The sequence below is a fragment of the Pelodiscus sinensis genome, chromosome 16 (genome assembly GCF_052426305.1).
Source record: "Pelodiscus sinensis isolate ZL-2025 chromosome 16, ASM5242630v1, whole genome shotgun sequence".
Lineage (NCBI taxonomy): Eukaryota > Metazoa > Chordata > Testudines > Trionychidae > Pelodiscus > Pelodiscus sinensis.
In genome coordinates this window covers 7,020,380-7,038,776 of record NC_143067.1, presented here as the reverse complement: position 1 = coordinate 7,038,776, position 18,397 = coordinate 7,020,380, and the positions used below count along the sequence as shown (strand labels likewise).

At 54.0% G+C, this 18,397-nt stretch overlaps 1 protein-coding gene across 2 annotated transcripts; it reads left to right on the top strand.

Moving 5' to 3' along the window:
- The first annotated feature begins 5,297 nt into the window (after positions 1 to 5,297).
- SMIM3 (small integral membrane protein 3) lies at positions 5,298 to 17,224 on the top strand. Of its 2 annotated transcripts, XM_075900568.2 has the most exons (3): positions 5,298 to 5,450; positions 7,321 to 7,570; positions 14,164 to 17,224. In XM_075900568.2, exon 3 carries the CDS (start codon positions 14,175 to 14,177, stop codon positions 14,358 to 14,360), a length of 186 nt encoding a protein of 61 aa, XP_075756683.1. In that variant the 5' UTR covers positions 5,298 to 5,450; positions 7,321 to 7,570; positions 14,164 to 14,174; the 3' UTR covers positions 14,361 to 17,224. The 2 variants fall into 2 exon arrangements, with proteins under 2 accessions (XP_075756683.1, XP_075756682.1); XM_075900567.2 differs by lacking the exon at positions 7,321 to 7,570 and having other exon boundaries at positions 5,301 to 5,450; positions 14,164 to 17,223.
- The last annotated feature ends 1,173 nt before the right edge of the window (positions 17,225 to 18,397 follow it).

Sequence of the window (18,397 nt, the reverse complement as noted above, 5' to 3'; positions counted from 1 at the left end):
AGGAGCTATTTCGAAATAGCAGCCGGGTAGCATCCATGGAAGAGGCATTACCTGGGAATAGCTATTTTGGAAGAGGCGTTATTCCTCATGAAACGAGGTTTACAAACCCCAAAATAAGCTGCCTGTTATTTTGAAATAACAGGCTAGCTGTGTAAACGCTCATGTAGTTATTTCGGAATAACGGCCTTATTCCAAAATAATACTGCTGAGTAGACGTACTCCAGATTCTTTCTTGGCTTGGTGTGAGAGGCTATTTCGAATGCACCACTATCCATTTTGTATGCATGGGTATTTGCGAATGCAGATGTGGATATCCACCGCTCACTTCTACGCATACAAATGTTGTGTCTAGAACCCTGCAAGTTTGCAGAGATTTGTTTTAGATCCCCGAGTATCTGCATCAATGGATGTAGCTATAGATAACCAGGGATTATTTCTGCAGCTGTGGATACCAATTTTGTATCCATGCAGGGCTCTAGCTATTTCTCTTCCCAGTCCCTTTCAATTAACCCATGCGGTATTCTTCCTACACCATTGATAGCAATAATATTCTCCAACGCGCTAATTCTCTGCTCTTGGTTTGCTCCTTGATGGTGATTTGAGATCTAGGTTATGCCTGGGTATAAGCAGGAGCAAATGCATTGATTTCAGTGGCGTTGTACCTATTTCTGTTTCACCTGCAAGCAGCAGAAGACAGAGGTGGTCAAAGGCAAAACAGAACTTTCTTGTGAAAAAAGCAGCCTCAGTTTGCCTCTGCCTTCCAACGGTTTGTGGGCCATTTTAAGAATTAACAGTCCATTAGGGTTGGCAGCATGGTCACCAGAACATGCTCTGGGTGCAGCATAGTTTTGCTCAGTCTAAAAGGGAGTGGTAGCAAAATGCGCAGAGGCAGGGTGATCCAGTGGTTAGAGCAGGCGTGGGCAAGAGGCTGCCAGCGGGCTGGATCCCCCTCCCTGGAATCCTTGGGCAGAGATCAGTTCGCATTTTAGGAAGCCAGCTGTTCCCCGCTTCACTTCTCATGCTGTTCGCACCCCACTTCCCCAGCAAAATCTCTTAGCTCCCATTGGTCAGTCTCTCAGTTTCCGGCCAATAGGAGCCAAGAAATTTTGCTGGGTGCCTGGGCTGTGTAGGAAGCCTCCTCTGTCCCTCCCTTTCCCCTCCCTCTCATACCGGAGCAGAGCAACGTGGAGCAGCAAGCCACCTTCAGAGCCTGCCTTTGACACCCAACTCTCTGGTCTCCCCCATACCCAAACCTGCACCCTCACTCCCTGCCCCAGATCACAAGCCCCTCCTAGCCTAGGTCACATCCCAAAATCCTGCATCCCAGGCCCCTGCCCTAGGTCACAACTGCCTCCTTCACCCAAACTCCCTCCCAGACTCCATTCTCCCTCCTGCACCCCAGTCCCTTACCCCAAACTCCCTTCTGCACCCAGCCTCCATACGAGACCCCACATCTCCTCCATTCGTACCCTGGAAGAGTGCGGCCCTCGACCACTTTCCAAAATCTTGGAGTGCTTACCCCCCCGTCAAAAATTATTGCACACCCCTGTACTAGGGAAATGGGCATAAAGAGTCCCTTGTAGCAGTGTTCCCTGTAAGCTGAGGGCTTGGGCGGCCACTCAGAAGCGATTCCAATAGTGCCCAGCTGATTAGCAGAGCACCTATAGCCGGCAGCATGTGTTTCTACTGGTGGTGCACATCTATACATGTCTTGTGCACATGACAAAATTTATTCCACACATGGATGGTAAAATTAGAGGGACTGTTGCCTTATAGGGGAACCTCTTCTGGGCTGTGGCATCCTCGTAGAGACATTAGCACAGGAAAAGCCCTAATAGCGGATCCAGTCCCCTCCCACTGCAAACTTGTTCCCTACTGCACATTAGCCAGCATCCTAATTGCAAATGTTCCAAGAGTGATGCTACCAGCTCCTCTCTGGGGAGAGCGCTCACAACATCTCTGCCGGATCCTTATCAGCATCACTTTTCCCTTTCACCCTATTAGCTTTTAGTTATTCCCACAGGCACCACCCCCAGCCCCAAACCCTCCCGTTGTTTACACTTTCCCCATATTGATAGGTTGCTCTCAAGCCCCGCTTAGCTGAGCTAAACGTAAGAGCGACTGCAGAAAGTGGAGGCACTCTTCTGCTGTTTTGGTTTTTACTCTTTTAGCCGTAAGAGGCAGCCAGGAATAAATTGATTTTTTTCCTCCCTGGCCTTTGGCATGGCCCAGTGTCATGGAAAAATCCATCAGGATTCAGGGTTAAAGCAGGTCTTCATCACAGTCCAGATCTTGAGCCTTGTGCCAAATCTTAGCAAAACAAGTACGTCCCAGAAGACTCAGGAGCCATGTTTCGACGCAGATCTGGCCGTTCCTGTGAGTTGAGGGGCCTGTGTTTCAGCTGGCCCCAGCTCCTGGAAGCCAGCAACTCCATGCAGGCAGCGGCTTGTGTGTAAAAGGAAGGGAAGTTTCTAGCCCTTTGGGCTGTGGAGGAAAACCTCGAAATAACGCGCCTGGGCACCAGAGACAAAGAACCCAGCTTTATTACAGGGGTTTCTAAAATGATGGTTGGGGGGGCAGGTCTTGCTTGGGGTTTGGCAGTACGGCTAGCTGGGGGGATGAAGGAGGAGGAATGAGTATCCTCCACCCACGAATGTGTTCCCATTTCTTCGGGGGACACTGGAGTCCCCCCCTTTCCCTTCTGTGGAATTTCAGCTTGTAGTTGCCCTCCCCCCGTTTCCCCGGGAGCCCTTGCTTAGCATCAGCCCTCTCCACAAGGGACCCAGCCCGGTGCTGCCCCAGTTCCAAGCCACTCAATTAACATCCCCACATTTCCAGCAGCCTGAGGACCATCCCAAAAGGGACTTTCCTTGGTGATGCTCGGTGCGGCCGCCACAGGCGGTTCCTCTCAGCGCCACTAGACACGCAGCTCCTGGCATGGGAGAAGCACAAGAACGGCCAGACTGGGCCAGACCAAAGGTCTATCCAGCCCAGTACCCTGTCTGCCGACAGTGGCCAATACCAGGTGCCCCAGCGGGAGCAAACCGAACAGGTAATGATCAAGCGATCTCTCTCCTGCCATCCATCTCCACCCTCTGATAAACATAAGCTAGGGACACCATTCCTTCCCCATCCTGGTTAATAAACCCTGTTATAGTCCTAGCCTTCACAACCTCCTCAGGCAAGGAGTTCCACAGGTTGACTAAGCAGGGAAGAGGAGCCCATGGTCCCTCTCTGCTTTGGTCTCTGGCCTGGCAGCAAGCTCCCTGGTGCAAGTACTTTCTTTTGTTTGACTTTCCAAAGGACCAGCAAGGGAATGGGGAACACATGGCTCCTGCAGGTGCAGGAAATGCAGGCCCCTGCTCAGGAGCGGTGCTGGGGGTAGAAGGGGAGCAGCAGGATTTGCAGGGATGGAGCAGAAACAGGATTTGCTGGAAGGACCTACGGCCAGATCTGCGGCTTTGGTTCTTCATCTGTCCTATTGCATAGCCAGCCCTGCCTTCACGCTGTCACCCAGCTGGGCAGCAGGGACCCTTCACACGGCCTGGGTGGGGTGCTTTCCCTGGTGTGTCCATAGCCCCTGGGCAGCTTGGGCCCAGGTGGAGGTGCACGCAGCCTCCGGTACCAGTGAGCAGGGCAAAGGCCGGTCCGCCAGGGTGTGTTCCCTCCTCCGGCGGGGGGCAGAGCCACAGGGAGCTGCAGCTTTACCCGGAGCGGGAGCCAAACACCAGCGCTCCCTGTAAGCTAGGCGCTGGTGCAGCTGCTCAGGAGAAAGTCCAGTGCTGCCCAGCTGATCAGCAGAGCATCAGCGGGTGTTTTGTTTCTCCTGGTGGTGCACATCTGTACACACCTCGGTGCTCATAACAAAATGTATCCCACACATGGAGAAGATTAGAGGGACCCTTGACAAACACACACACGTGTTAGGGCACAAGTCTTGGTGAGCTTTATGCCCTGCTAGAGGGGTTAGTGTTTACCGTGCCACAGGACAGCTTGTTGTGTTTGCTGAAACAGAGGAACAGGGTTATCCCTCTGGGTCCCAGGCACACACAACACACACACTTCCCTGGGTGCATGCACACACAACACACATTACACATATAGCCAGGTGCACGCACACACAACACACACGGGAACACACTCACCCTTGGGTGCACGCACACACAACACACACACATTACACATACAATTACACATACAAGCACCCCCTGGCGCACACACACAACACACACAGACACACACTCCTGGGTGCATGCACACACAACACACACAAACACATTACACATACAAACACAAATTACACATACACACACCTCTGGGCTCACACACACAACACACACACATTACACACACACACACAAATTACACATACATGCACCCCGGGCTCACGCATACAACACACACACAATTACACATAAACATTACACATACATGCACCCCTGGGCGCATGCACACACAACACACACGGGCACACACAGACACACACCTGGGCGCATGCACACACAACACACACACACACACACATTACACATACACACAGAGATTACAAAATACACGCACCCCCGGGCGCACGCACACAACACACATGGGCACACACAGACACACACACACCTGGGCGTGCACACACAAATTACACATACACGCACCCCTGGGCGCATGCACACACAACACACACGGGCACACACAGACACACACCTGGGCGCATGCACACACAACACACACACACACACACACATTACACATACACACAGAGATTACAAAATACACGCACCCCCGGGCGCACGCACACAACACACACGGGCACACACAGACACACACACACCTGGGCGTGCACACACAAATTACACATACACGCACCCCCGGGCGCACGCGCACACAACACACACGGGCACACAGACACACACACACAACACACACACACACACACACACAAATTACACATACACGCACCCCTGGGCGCACGCACAGACAACACACATCGCACAGACACACACACCCGGGCGCACGCACACACAACACACACGGGCACACAGACACACACACCTGGGCGCACGCACACACAACACACACACACACACACACACATAAATTACACATACACGCACCCCCGGGCGCACGCACAGACAACACACACGGGCACACAGACACACACAGACACGGGCACACAGACACACACCCACCCCTGGGCGCGCACACAGACAACACACATCACACAGACACACACCCGGGCGCACGCGCACACACACAGACACGGGCACACAGACACACACCCACCCCTGGGCGCGCACACACATCACACCGCCCCGGGCGCTCCCAGGCAGAAGGGCGGAGCCAGCGGGACCCGGCCTCCCCCTATTACGCAAGGTTGCTCCGGGTCCGCGGCGCGTTGGCTGCCGGCTACTTGGAAAGTTCGCCGCCGTCCGACTCTCTCCGGCTCGCAGGACCCGCAGGTAACGGGCGGCGGCTTCCCCGCGCGGCTCGCTCCGGGGACCGGCTCCGGGCGCAAGGGCCGGATCGGGGCCCTCCGTGCCAAGCGCACGGGGCCGGTGCGTCTCCCGCGCCGTCTGGCTTCTTGTGAGCTCTCGGGGGCCGGTCCTGCCGCCCGGCAGCGAGCCCCAGCCGGGATCCCGGCCAGACAGGGAGAGCCCGGGCGCCGCTGCTGGCAGCTGGGGCCGCGTGGGCTTTGCGCCTCGCTCCCGGGCACCCGGTCCCCGCCGTCCCTCTTTCTCAGCGCGCTCGGCTTCTGCTTCATTCCGCGGTCACTGGGTTTCCGCTTTCGGCTGCCGCTCCCTGACCCGAATCGCTGAGCCAGGGGCGAGCAGGAGTCTCTGTAGGATCATCCCCCCCCCCCCCCCCAGCTCGTGGCCAGAGAGTCCCGCCACGCCCCCGCGAAAGTGACTAATTTATTCCCAGGGTATTTGGAGTCATCAAGGAAAGTGCTTTGTGCTGGCAGCGGCTGTGCCCGGCCCCGCCGGCTCTTCATTCACTGGCAGGACTCCCCGGGGTCCCTGGGTGAACGAGATCCGGAGCCGGGCTGGTGCCTCTTAGCTGCGGGTTTGTTTCCAGACCCGGGTGGCTGGCGAGGCTATGGGCACCGGATGGTGCCTGCTTTGGATGGTGTCTCAGCCGTCTGGCGTCAGCCCTCCAGGCCTTGGCGCAAGTGCTTTGGTGTTGGCGCTGGAGGGGAGGAGGCAAGAGACCATTGGGAAACCAGCTCCCTGCAGCTACACTTCGTCTAGCAGCTCTCCGTCCAACTGGCTCCGAGCCCTCCACCATGCAGGCGGCCTGCCACCTCCACCTAACCCGTGGGGGTCTTGGCATAAGCCCCCTGATGGTGCTTATCTCAATTAAAGGGGTAAGAAAAGTCTCACTTGTTGGGGGCAGTGACTGAGGCCGGGGTGTGCTCAGCTGGGATGCCAGGCCACCTGGCGGGGGAATGAGTGTGAAATACTGGGCTGTGCTAGGAAAGAGGCCCTGGAGGTGGGGGGTCTGGCGCCTCTGACGGGTGTGCATGGGTGTGGGGGAGTGTGATGGGGCAAAACAGCAAAACGTTGCAACTACCAGGCGTGACCCAGGGCTGGGGGGTGGGATGTCGGGCGCTGGGGGATCAGGCGAGCAATGGGGGAGGGGGAGCTAAGGCAGCTCCCTGCCTGGCCTGGCAACACAGTCTGTGCTGCACCCCAGAAGCGGCCGCAGCAGAACCGGCTCCTAGGTGTGTGTGTGGTAGCACGCACAGGGCTCCAAGCACAGGGCTCTGAGCACTCCCACTGGCTGGGAACTTGCTGCCGGCTGCTTCTGGGGGCAGCTTGGTCTGCGGTGCCAGGAGAGGCAGGAAGCTCCCTTAGCCCCCCCGCTGCACCGCTGACCAGGAGCTGCTCAAGGTAACCCCCTCCTGCCCCAGTCCTGCCCCCCCAAAGCTGGAGCCCCCTCCTAAACCCCAAAGCTCCTCCTCAGCCCCACCCCAGAGCCCACACTCCGGTCACATGACGTAGGGTCACGGCATCAACGATTTTCTTCAACTGGGTTAGGAGAAAAAAAGTGTGAAAACTGCTGAGCCTACAGGATGTGGGAAGCTGCCCTCGGCCATCTCCCTCTGGAGTCCTGCCCTCCCCACAGCCCAAGCGGGAGCAGAGGCGTATCGTTCCTCCGTGCGGGCGGCTTGCTCCCCGCAGACACTTCAGGTCTTATACGCTGGGCTGAGATTCAGTGCCCAGGAGAGCGAAGGCCTGGCAGCGTGCCTGGAGTCAGGCATTGTGTGCAAGTGCCCCATTGCGGGAATGGACCTTTAGTCTAACCTGCCCCGCCCTCTGTTTATTCCAGACCTTTCACCTGTCAGCACCTCTCAGCCTTCAGCTGCACCACCCCTGCTATTCCAGTGCAGAGCAGAGTGCTGAGTTGTGCCTGTCATGATGTGGATAAACATCCAGTGGGGACTAAACAAAGGCCACCGACATTCATTGCTTTAACCGGCCACAGACTCAGATCAGAGCCCGGCTCTCCGAAGATGATAGCACGGGGATTTACTCTGCTCAGGGCCTCTTAACCAGCAGTGCCAGAGGAGAAGGACGAGGTGACCCTGTAGGCCTCCTCCACCTTTAACCTCTGTGTGTCTACACAAAACTTATGTCATCAACCGAAAATCGACAAAAGAAAACTCACTAGAGGGTGTTCACACTTGTTCTCTCTGTCAACAGATTGTGTCCACGCTGGGGGGCACCCTCTTAGACAGCATGAGCAGTGTTACTGTGGGCAGGTATCCCCAATCCCTGTGCATCTTGGGATTCCCCCTCAGTTCTCCCACAGCATCCTCAGCTGCAGGGACAGAAGCAGGTGTAGCTCTGGGAGCTCTCTGTGCTAAGGATTGTCAAAGCAACACAACATTTGCCCCCCTCCCTCTGCACCAGCAGTCTGCCGGATGCTCTGTTGCTAGTGCAGCACAGAATAGGAGAACTCCAATGATTTGTTCTTTGTTTGTTCCCTCAATCGGAGCAGCTCACTCAGCTGTCAGACACTTCCCTGGAGCTTTGAAAGGGGAGGGGTGCATGCCTGCAGGGCAGCAGAGCTCACAAAACACTGAGCACAGCCGTCAGGGCAGGCATTGAGGGACACTGGTGGAAGCCAGTTTTGTCCAAACCAACAGCAGAGTTCACGCTGGCTATGTCTAGACTACGAAGTTTTTCCCGGCTACCAGAAGAAGCCCGGAAAAAGTCTGCCGCGTCCAGGGAACGTGTCTGCTCTTCCGAATTTTTTTTTGGAAGAGCAGGTGCACTCTTTCGGAAGCCCTGTATTCCTCATTTTATGAGGAAGAAAGGCTTTTCCGAAAGAGGAGTTTTTTCCGAAATTTGGCCCAGTGTAGACAGGTCAAATTTCGGAAAAGCCTCTTCCAAAAAAAGAATCGGAAAAAAGGTGGCCGGCTAGATGTAGCCGCTGGCTCTTTGTCGACTATAAAGGAAGGGAAAAAGAGAAAGCGTCTGATAGGGGTGGAAGTTTTTTGTTGCCACAATTGGGTGTTTTTCCTGACACAAGTCGCATTGCAGTGTGAATGCGCTCTGGCTGCGTCTAGACTGGCAAGTTTTTGCAGCTGCTTTTGTGGAAAAACTTGCCAGCTGTCTACACTGGCCGCTTGAATTTCCGCTAGGACACTGACGATCTCATGTAAAATAGTGATAGAAATGTAGCCGTGTTAGTCTGGTGTAGCTGAAACAAAAAACAGGACTATGTAGCACTATAAAGACTAACAAGATAGTGTATTAGGTGATGAGCTTTCGTGGGCCAGACCCACTTCCTCAGACGTAGCCTCTCTGTTTTGTCTGCAAAAGGCGGATTTTTGGCAACAAAACTTGGTAGCGGAGACGAGGGATAAGTGCTGGTGCGTTCTTCACTCTTCGTAGCACTGATGAAACGTGAGGTAGGACAGGAGGAATGTGCTGTAATTACCAGGCTTGGTGGCTGCATATGGAGAGCTTGTGTTTCAAGAAATCCCTTCCAGGCTCTGCTGTGGGCGCAGCCTGTCCCTTGAGTTTGCATGGGCCGTTGAGGCTTGACGTCCTGGTTCCTTCCGCCCTGCCCTTGCTGGCAGTGTGATGACAAGCGCTTGTCTTGTGGAAATACTTGCTGAGCAGCATCCGAGAGAAAGAACCTGAGTGACGTGGCCTGGAGGGTACCAGCCAGGCCGCCGCAAGAGGGTTTGTGCCAGTGGGGGTGCAGGCAGCATTTGCAGTGCTGCGGATTGAGAAAACAGCTGGGATCCATTCAGAGCTCGGGGCAAACGTCATTCCCTCCTGCCTGTTCCCTGCAATGACCGGAGGCGGACGTCCATTAGCACAGGCATCCGAGAACGAGATCGGCTTGTGCATTTTATCCACACGCCTCAAACAGAACCAGATGTCAGGGCAGACCTGGGATGGACCCTGAGTGCTCCGCCCCTCTCTCCCTCCCATTCTAACCTAGGAACCAGGATGTCGCTGGTCAATTCCCTGCTCTGCCACAGATTCACTGCGTGGCCTTGGGTGAGTCACTTAGCGGCTTGGTGCCACCGTTTCTCATCAGACAAAGGGGAATTGTAGCACTGCCCCACCTCCCAGGGGTGTCTGAAGAAGTGTTCTGCATGGAAAGGAGAATTTGAGCAGTGTCTTTGGGCCATCTGAGGGGGACAAGGCACATTTCTGAGACTGCAAGAGAGGAAGTATTTTTTCTCAGAGGCTGATGCCTGCTAAGAATGCCCATTACCATAGCCTCTAAGCGCCTCATTGGGTCTCCCCGGGGACCACTCACAGGAATGAGGATTGCAGGATCCGCCTGTACGGGCGTGCACCATTTGTCTCTCTTGGGGTTGCTAGAACTTCACCAGGTCGTCTCTGCCGGGCACAGCCCCTGCTACCCTGGAGGAGTAACGTCAGTCGAGCCATACCATCGAATTCTTGCCGAGACAGGCCTGAACCTGCTGATGCCATCAGGAAGCCTCTACCTGACTCAAGTGCTGGTTTCAGCCAGGCCTCCCTTCCAGCCACCTCCGTCAGAAACGGGAGTGACGCAGGCTCGCCCGGGAAATGTGTTTGCTCAGGGCTGGAGAAAGATACCTGGTTGCTCATTATCCCCAGTTCCATGGGGAAGGATGTGGCGCCCTGGAGCGGGTGACTCAGTCCCCTGCCGGAAGACCAGTCTAACAGCCTTCTTAACACCCACAAACCTCACCTCCACCCCTTAGCATTTAACTGCCAACGGCTCTGTTCCCTCTGTCGCACCTGGAGTGTTCAAAGCAGGTGGGTCAGAAAAAAGCAGAGACAAGTCTTTGGCATAGGAACGGCCACAGTGGGTCAGACCAAAGGTCCATCTAGCCCAGTATCCTGTCTGCCGACAGTGGCCAAGACCAGGTGCCCCAGAGGGAGTGAACAGAACAGGAAATCATCAGGCAAATAGGATGCTAGGAATTATTAGGAAAGGGATAGAAAATAAGACCCGGAATATCTTACTGCCCCTGTATAAAACTATGGTACGCCCACATCTTGAATACTGTGTACAGATGTGGTCTCCTCACCTCAAAAAAGATATTTTGGCCTTGGAAAGGGTTCAGAAAAGGGCAACTAAAATGATTAGGGGTTTGGAACGGGTCCCATATTAGGAGAGGTTAAAGCGACTGGGACTTTTCAGTTTAGAAAAGAGGAGACTGGGGGGGATATGATAGAGGTCTATAAAATCATGAGTGGTGTGGAGAGGGCCGATAAAGAAAAGTTATTTATTAGTTCCCATAATAGAAGAACTAGAGGACACCAAATGAAATTAATGGGTAGCAGGTTTAAAACTAATAAAAGAAAGTTCTTCTTCACACAGCGTGTAGTCAACCTGTGGAACTCCTTGCCAGAGGAGGCTGTGAAGGCTGGGACTATAACAGAGTTTAAAGAGAAGCTAGATAATTTCATGGAGGTTAGGTCCATAAAAGGCTATTAGCCAGGGGATGAAATGGTGTCCTTGGCCTCTGTTTGTCAGAGGCTGGAGAGGGATGGCAGGAGACAAATCGCTTGATCACTGTCTTCGGTCCACCCTCTCTGGGGCACCTGGCGCTGGCCACTGTCGGCAGACAGGATACTGGGCTAGAAGGACCTTTGGTCTGACCCAGTACGGCCGTTCTTATGTTCTTATGTAAGTGATCCCTCCCCTGTCGCCCATTTCCAGCCCCTGACAAACAGAGGCTAGGGACACCGTTCCTGCCCCTGCTAGCTAATAAGTATTGATGAACCTACCCTCTATGAATTTATCTGGTTCTTTTTGGCGTGGCAGGTTCTGTTTAAACAAAGGCTCCCGTTGCCCTTGCCCCCGGCCCTCCCTTTTAGGGAAGAAGTGCTCTCCAGTGGTTAGAACTCTAACCTAGGAACCTGGATGCCTCGGTTCAATTCTCGTCTCTGCCACAGACTCTCTGTGTGGCCTTGGGTGAGTCATTTAGCGGCTGGGTCCTCCGTTTCCCATCAGTCAAGGGGGAATCGTCGCACGACCCCACCTCTTGGGTGTCTGAGGATAAAAGCATGAAACGTGTGTGAGGTGCCCAGATGTACCAAATGATGAGGACCAGATAAGAACTGGAGAGAGAGAGAGACTGTCCAGCTGCTCCGCTAATCTCTGGGAAGACGCTACCACTGGGACTCGGAGAAAGGCGCTCTGCAGCAGGGAGAAGGAGGCTCTGCAGGCTAGCACATCCTGAGGTTGGGTGGAGAGCAGAGACAGAGGAGCAGCGCAGCGTGGGGGTGGATGGAAGATCAGAGAGCACAGCTTGTTGGTCTTAACCTTCTGGTGTCATTTCACGATTTTCTGGTAATTACATGATTTAACTTCATGACTCAGAAAGCCACGATGCGGGGAAGAGAGAGGCCTCAGGGAAGCAGACTCCGGTGGAAGATGAACCCACAGCCCGGTGTTCTCAGAATCCAGCAGAGAAGCAAGGAAACGGGATCTCCGCTAGAGCGCATTCGTTCCTAATTCCCATGGGCATCCCCAGGGCAAACAGGCCTGACACGGGCAGCCAGAAGCCTGGCTTTACATCTGGTTTTTCCAAAGCGCCTAACGGAGTTAGGTACCTAACTACCATTGAGTCTGTGAGAGGTTTGAGCACCTAACTCGCCTTGTTTCATTTGAAACTCCCACCCGTAAAACAGCATGGCTGTGTCTACACTGGGCCACTTTTCCGAAAAGCAGTCGCTTTTCCGGAATAACTTGCCAGCTGTCTACACTGGCCGCTTGCTTTTCTGGAAAAGCACTGACGATCTACTGTAAAATTGTCAGTGTTTTTCTGGAAAAACTATGCTGCTCCCGTTCGGGCAAAAGTCCTTTTCCAGAAAAACTGTTCTAGAAAAGGGCCAGTGTAGACAGCACATTGCGAAAATGACGATCGGGGCTTTTTTCCGGAAAAGCATCCTGCCAATGTAGACGCGCTTTTTCCGGAAATACTTATAACAGAAAACTGTTCCGTTTTAAGCATTTCCGGAAAATCATGCCAGTGTCGACGTAGCTCATAAGTTCCCCCCTGCTGTGGTAATCAGCCCTGAATTTCTCTTTTGCAGGGTTTTTGTAGCCAGGCTGGTTGCAGGATATTAGCGAGACCAGGAGGGTGAGGTTTTCTGGACCAGCCTCTGTTGATGAACGAGACGAGCTTTCGAGCAACATCTTCTTTTCACTAATTTCAAAGGTTTCCGCTCCTCAGCAACCGCACACCGTCTGGTTGGCTGGAGCGGCTGGCACAGCTGCTTTGTGCTCTCAAATCGAATCATCATAAATAATTAACCATTAATATTTTTACTACGGCGCTTCTCTAAGTATGGCCTACCCTGGGCCCCCTTCGCGGGAGCTTTGCAAGGGCCACTGAGCAGCGGGTAAAGGGAGCTCCATACGTTGATTATATACATGTCTGTGTATTGTAGCCAAAGGACTTAACTGCCACACTGCAAGGCCGTGGAAAAGAAATAGAGTTCCTGGCACCCAGCCCCCTTCTCCAAGCATTAAACTAAGCGTCTTTGTTTGAACTGGGAGCTCATGAGTTTATATCCAGGCCACGTCTTCCTTGTGCAGATCTCTGCCAAAGGAAAACAAGACGCCAAGGCTAATGTGCTAAAGTTTTTAAAAGTTTCAAACTGAACAAGGGCTGCCAAATGCATGAGAGAGCCAGGCCAGACAAGCGCCAGGCAGGGAGCGTAGGGGAAAATCTTCCCCGAAAGGCCGTGTAGCCTGCTTCCAGCCCACTTCTACCACTGTTGATAATAAAGAGAGCAAAGAAGCCGGCTGAAGCCTTCACGTGGTCTGAGATACCAGGTTGCCTTGTTAGCCTGGGTTGGGAAAGTCCGGGAGTGAGAAGGGTTGGCCATTCTCTAGTGCAGGGGTTCCCAAACTTTTTGACACGGGGACCAGTAAATCCATTTACGAGCTTTTGGAAGGCTGGTAGCATTCATTTGCATATTTGCATATTCATTAAGAAAATGATGACTATGCAAACAAGTTGTTTCTGGTCCTCCCAAAGCCCCCAGTGCCAGCGTTAGCAAAGGGTTTGATACAGTCACCCACAATATTCTTGCCAGCAACCTAAGGGAATATGGATTGGATAAATGGACTGTAAGATGGACAGAAAGCCGGATAGACCAGGGTTTTCCAAACTTTTCACTTTAGTTGGAACCCGTTTTTTTTCAGTACTGCCTTTTGCAGCCCAAACATATAAACACATATTTAAAAAAGAATTAAAAATGAATACATGTTCACTGTTTCACCCGGCTGCATCCTCCGCCCAACCCAGGCCAGGGCTTGGGGGACCCGATGCCGCACAGAAGCACCCCCAAGTGAGCCCGGGACACCCCAGCAGCCACGCTGAGGCCCGGCATTTTTTTCCTGTGGACCGGCACTAGTGGGAGGACCTGTGACTAACACCTCTCCCGCCAGGCCTGGGGAGAGGGAATGCGGAGGGGTACTTGAGGGGAAGGAGGGAGCCGGAGACAGGCTGGGGGAGGAGGCTGGGATGGGGGGAACTGTGGAGAAGGGGGAGGGGTAAGGCAAAGGGCAAGAGATGAGGGAGGAGGATGGGATTTCTAACTGTAGGGAGTCCTAGGGTCCTTTCTGGGCAGCGGGGGCTGGATGTGTCCATGCTGCTCTGCTCTCTGCTTTATCCGAACCGCTTTCTTTCTGTGGCAGAGAGGAGCAGGATGGAAGGCCTGAGCAGCCCCAATCCCTCCGGCTTCCCCGTCCCCAAGCACGTCCTGGACATCTGGGTCATCGTGCTGATCATCCTCGCCACCGTCCTCGTCATGACGTCCCTGGTGCTGTGCCCGGCCACGGCTGTCATCATCTACAGGGTGCGGACTCACCCCATCCGCAACGGGGTCGTGTGAGAACGGAGCCCGGGGCCTGGCTGGTTTCCCTCAGACTATGCTGGAGAACAGACACTGGGCGACGCAGGCAACTCGGTGTTCGACAGCACCCTGGAGGGGCAAGGACCACACTGCCGACCAGGACATGGCGGGAAGCACAGGCCGGAGGCTCCTGGGACCAGAGCTCCCTGTGCGCCACTTAAGTGCACCCAAGGGAGCTGGGTTAGTCTCAAAGCTTCGTCTGGAGCCTGGCGGGGCTACTCCGGGGCCCAGAATGCTCCTGCCTGGGCTTCACCTCGTGCGCACCGATCAAAACGGCCCCCTCGGATTTACCCGCTGAGCTACTCGGAAACGGCAGGTCCAGGCGCCACAAGAGACACGTTCACACACTGAGAGGTGGCCGCTTGGAACGTTTCACGCTGTGCCGCCCTCCCTCGCCACGAGGGCCGGCTGGTGACCGCCTCATAGCTGGGGTCTCCTGCCTGCCGGCCCGCCCTCACCCTGGATGAGGCTGGCACTGGGGACGACCAAGGAAGCGGGGTTCAGTGAAAGTAATGTATGTGACGGGGGAGGGAGGGGATCAGCGTCTGGCTTTGCAAGGCCTTGGGGCCGTAGCAGCATCCTTAGCACAGTGAAAGGGCCCGTGGGGTAACTAACGGAAATGCACGAGGTGTCGGGTTCAGACGGGGGCCTTTGGCTAACAACTCTTGGGAGAGACGTGGCGTCATCCTGCCCAGCCACAGTTCCCCTCCCCCTCGCTGGGCCTGTCGCCTTGTGATTTCTTAATGTCTTTGTAAGGAAAGGGCTGGATGGATGCCCACCCCTGCCTGGCTTGGTCTCAAATTACAGCGAGGCTTCACCTTGCTCTCGAGAGGCCCCGGTGCTGTGCTTATAAGAAGCACCCGGGATCTTTTTCAAGGGAAAAGGCAATATGCTGTGTTTATCGAGAATACAGTAGAGAAGCAGTTAGCATCTGCTTTGTGTACACACACACACACACACACACTCTGCAGATGGTGCATAGTTGCCAGTCCATGGTGGCTCAAGTCGGTCTTACTGGCAAGGTTGACTGAGCGAGGAGTTGGGGTTCCTCTAAGGCTTGGCTTGCAGGACTGAACCCAGCATCCCATGGGAAGAGCCCCCCTTCTTGTACATGGAAGTTCCCATTGGAGTCTATGGGTATTGTAGTGTCGTGCTGCGATCCATCCTTAGGAGGTGTTCATCTGTGTTTTCCAGCGTTCCCCTCTGACGGGGATTGTCTGGCTTCCCAGCATTGTCTCAATCTTGGTGGGGTCTCTGCCCGTCTCCAAGGTTGTCAATGCTGCTCATTCAGTTCAGCCTCAGACACAACGGCTGTTTCCTCATTAGCTTCAAGATTCCCACTTCTTGATTACCTGGGCATCTATGGTGGCTGCCACACTCACGCACTTCCTCCACTCCCACCACACAATTGTACCGTTTCAGACAAGAGCAATAGTTACTAGGAGACACAACTTAGTTTGTGATGCAGACAAGGGGTACAACTTAATTTGGAATGCTAGCAAGGAGCAAGGCCTTACCGCAAACAGTAGCTAATCACGAGAGACAAAGAGAGAGAAACAGAGGCAGACGGAACTTAGAAGCACGTCATTATACATGAAATCATTATGCATCGTACGTAATAGTCTTATAACCAATCCTAAAATATACGTTTTTGCACAGGCCTGTTCCGTCTGTGTGGGCTGGTCGGCCCTGGGCCTCTCTCCAGAGATTGCCAGCATGGAGACTGTGGTGATGGTGCTTTGCATGAGGGGGCCAGCCAGGCGCTGGGAACTGGGCTTAGGAGACACAGATGCCCTCCAGTGGCCAGAGGGGAAGAGTTTTCAGTCGCTGTAAATCTGTGCTGGATGTGAGCCAACAATCTCCATGCCCTTAACAGTCCCAAGCTGGGTAGTTCTCCTGCAGCTCCTTTGCTTTTCCTCACCCAAAGATGGAGAGGGAATGGTTTACTGGAATGGGGGAAGGCAGCCCCAAGCCAGCACACAGAGGCAGAGCTGCAGTTGGGGGGGGTGGGGTAGAAGTGAGCCCCTCAGCGGCTAGTCTGGCTTGCTTACACCCAGTGACCCCTGTAAGCTGAGCACTTGGGCAGACACCCAGGAAAGAGTCAAGTGCCACCCAGCTGATGACCAGAGCGCCCACAGCTGGCAGCCTGTGTGTCTCCTGGTGGTGCACATTAACCTTGGTGCACGTAAAAAATTTATTCTGCACACAGGTGGAAAAAAATGAGAGGGAATATTAGTTATCTCCTCTGGACATAGGCTATAGACTCAAAGCTAGAAGTCAGCTGAGACTGTGGTTAGAATATTCCTGAACGGGACCTAGGTATGGGAATGGGAATGGGTGCATTGGGGCTAGCAGTGCCCTACACTCTCCCTTCACAATCCATTTCAAGCATCATGTCAGTGGGTTTTTCCAGCATGAGCTTTGTTCTCGGGGTACTTCCATGCAGCGGAAAAGCTCCAGTGCTCAGGAGAGGAGGCCCAGGTTTTGGATAACTTGCAGACCCAGGAGTGGGACGCAGGGGACACTCAGCACCGTCCGCAGTTGGCGTCCCAAGCCCGGAAGTGGGGAAGGGGCAGGTGCTGCAGGCAATCCTCATTGCCCGCTGCTTTCACAGACACTAAAACTCAAACCTTAAGCTACTGCATTTGCACCGTTTGAGGTGATGGGGAGGGAGAGGGGGATGCAACTTAGGAAGGAAAAGTAAATGTATGTTTAGGATGAGTGTGAGCAAAATCACCACCATGAAAGCTGTGATATTGCACTGATCCATGGAATAAATGGACGCTATTTGACATGTGGATGTTGCGACATTCTATCCGTGCGAAGATCCGTCAATCCTTCTGTGACGGCGCGTTGGGGGTCCCCCGTCTCCTGCACCCCGAAATGGCACAAACAGACTGCACCAGCCGGTGGAATAGAGGAAGTTTATTGCCTCTCCAGGATACAGCACAGCACAGATGTAATCTGGTCACAGAGCTGGGCTAGGATGCCTCAGGCCCCCTTGAGATGGGGGAGACTGGGCCCCTAAACTCCAGCCCCTTTCCCTAGGCTGTCTCCTCCATGCTCCCAGACAGCCAGCAACTAATTAACTCTCTTCCAGCCCTGCCCCCCACCCAGGGTAGCATTCCACCTTCCTTTGTTCCTCTCCATGGGGGGTGTCTGGCCACTGGTTTGCATAGTGACTCATCCTGTTTTGCTGGGTCGTGGTACCCACGGCAGCCAGTGGGGGTTACCCCAGAGCCAGCAGCATAGAAACCAGCCAGGTACCCCCACTACGTCACACCTTCCCACTGGCCGCTTTTCCTGCACCCCCGGCCTGCCCTGAGCCACGGCTCTGGTTTTGTTCCTACGTAAGTTGGAGAGCTCCTGCAGGCATGCACTGCCTCTGAGTGCGTGCTCTGTAACATAGCGTGTACGTCTGCAGTGCACCACATTAGACGAGTGTATAAGTAAACAAGAGAGATGGATGTGCCTGATGAAGTAAACAGTGTCAGACGCAGAACAAATGGTCAAGCTAAAATGCCACCACTGAGCTCTCCACAAAAACCAGGCTTACCCGTGGCAGGCAGCATGAGGTTTTATTTCCTCCGTTCAGGCTGATCTGTATAACTCACTGGTGGCTTCCCTCCCCGTATGACTTGTGAACTCCATGACTATTTCGTGTGAAGCGTCGTGTGGCATTTGGTGCAGGTCCTTTGTTTACATCTGGGGTTTTAAACCAGATTTACGCAAGCAAACACCAGGCCAGGGCTAAGTAACGAGATGAGTCAGGCTGAGGTGTGGGAAACTGGTAGAAACCTGCAGGTTTCTGAGACCACGAAAGGCAGTGGGAAGCTGTTACATTTGCCTGCATCCTGTTTCTTGCACTCAGAGGAGACAGGCAAATGCTGATTCAGTGATACAACTCAGAAAAGGGCATTCCATGACTGATAGTCCCTCTGCACAGGCTGGGTAGCACTTTCCACTGCAGCATGGTACGATGTTGGAGCTGAAGGCACCTGTGGCCTGTGTGGTAG

Excerpts from the sequence above, each read along its gene's own strand:
- SMIM3 (XM_075900568.2), top strand. The coding sequence starts at position 14,175 with ATGGAAGGCCTGAGCAGCCCCAATCCCTCCGGCTTCCCCGTCCCCAAG.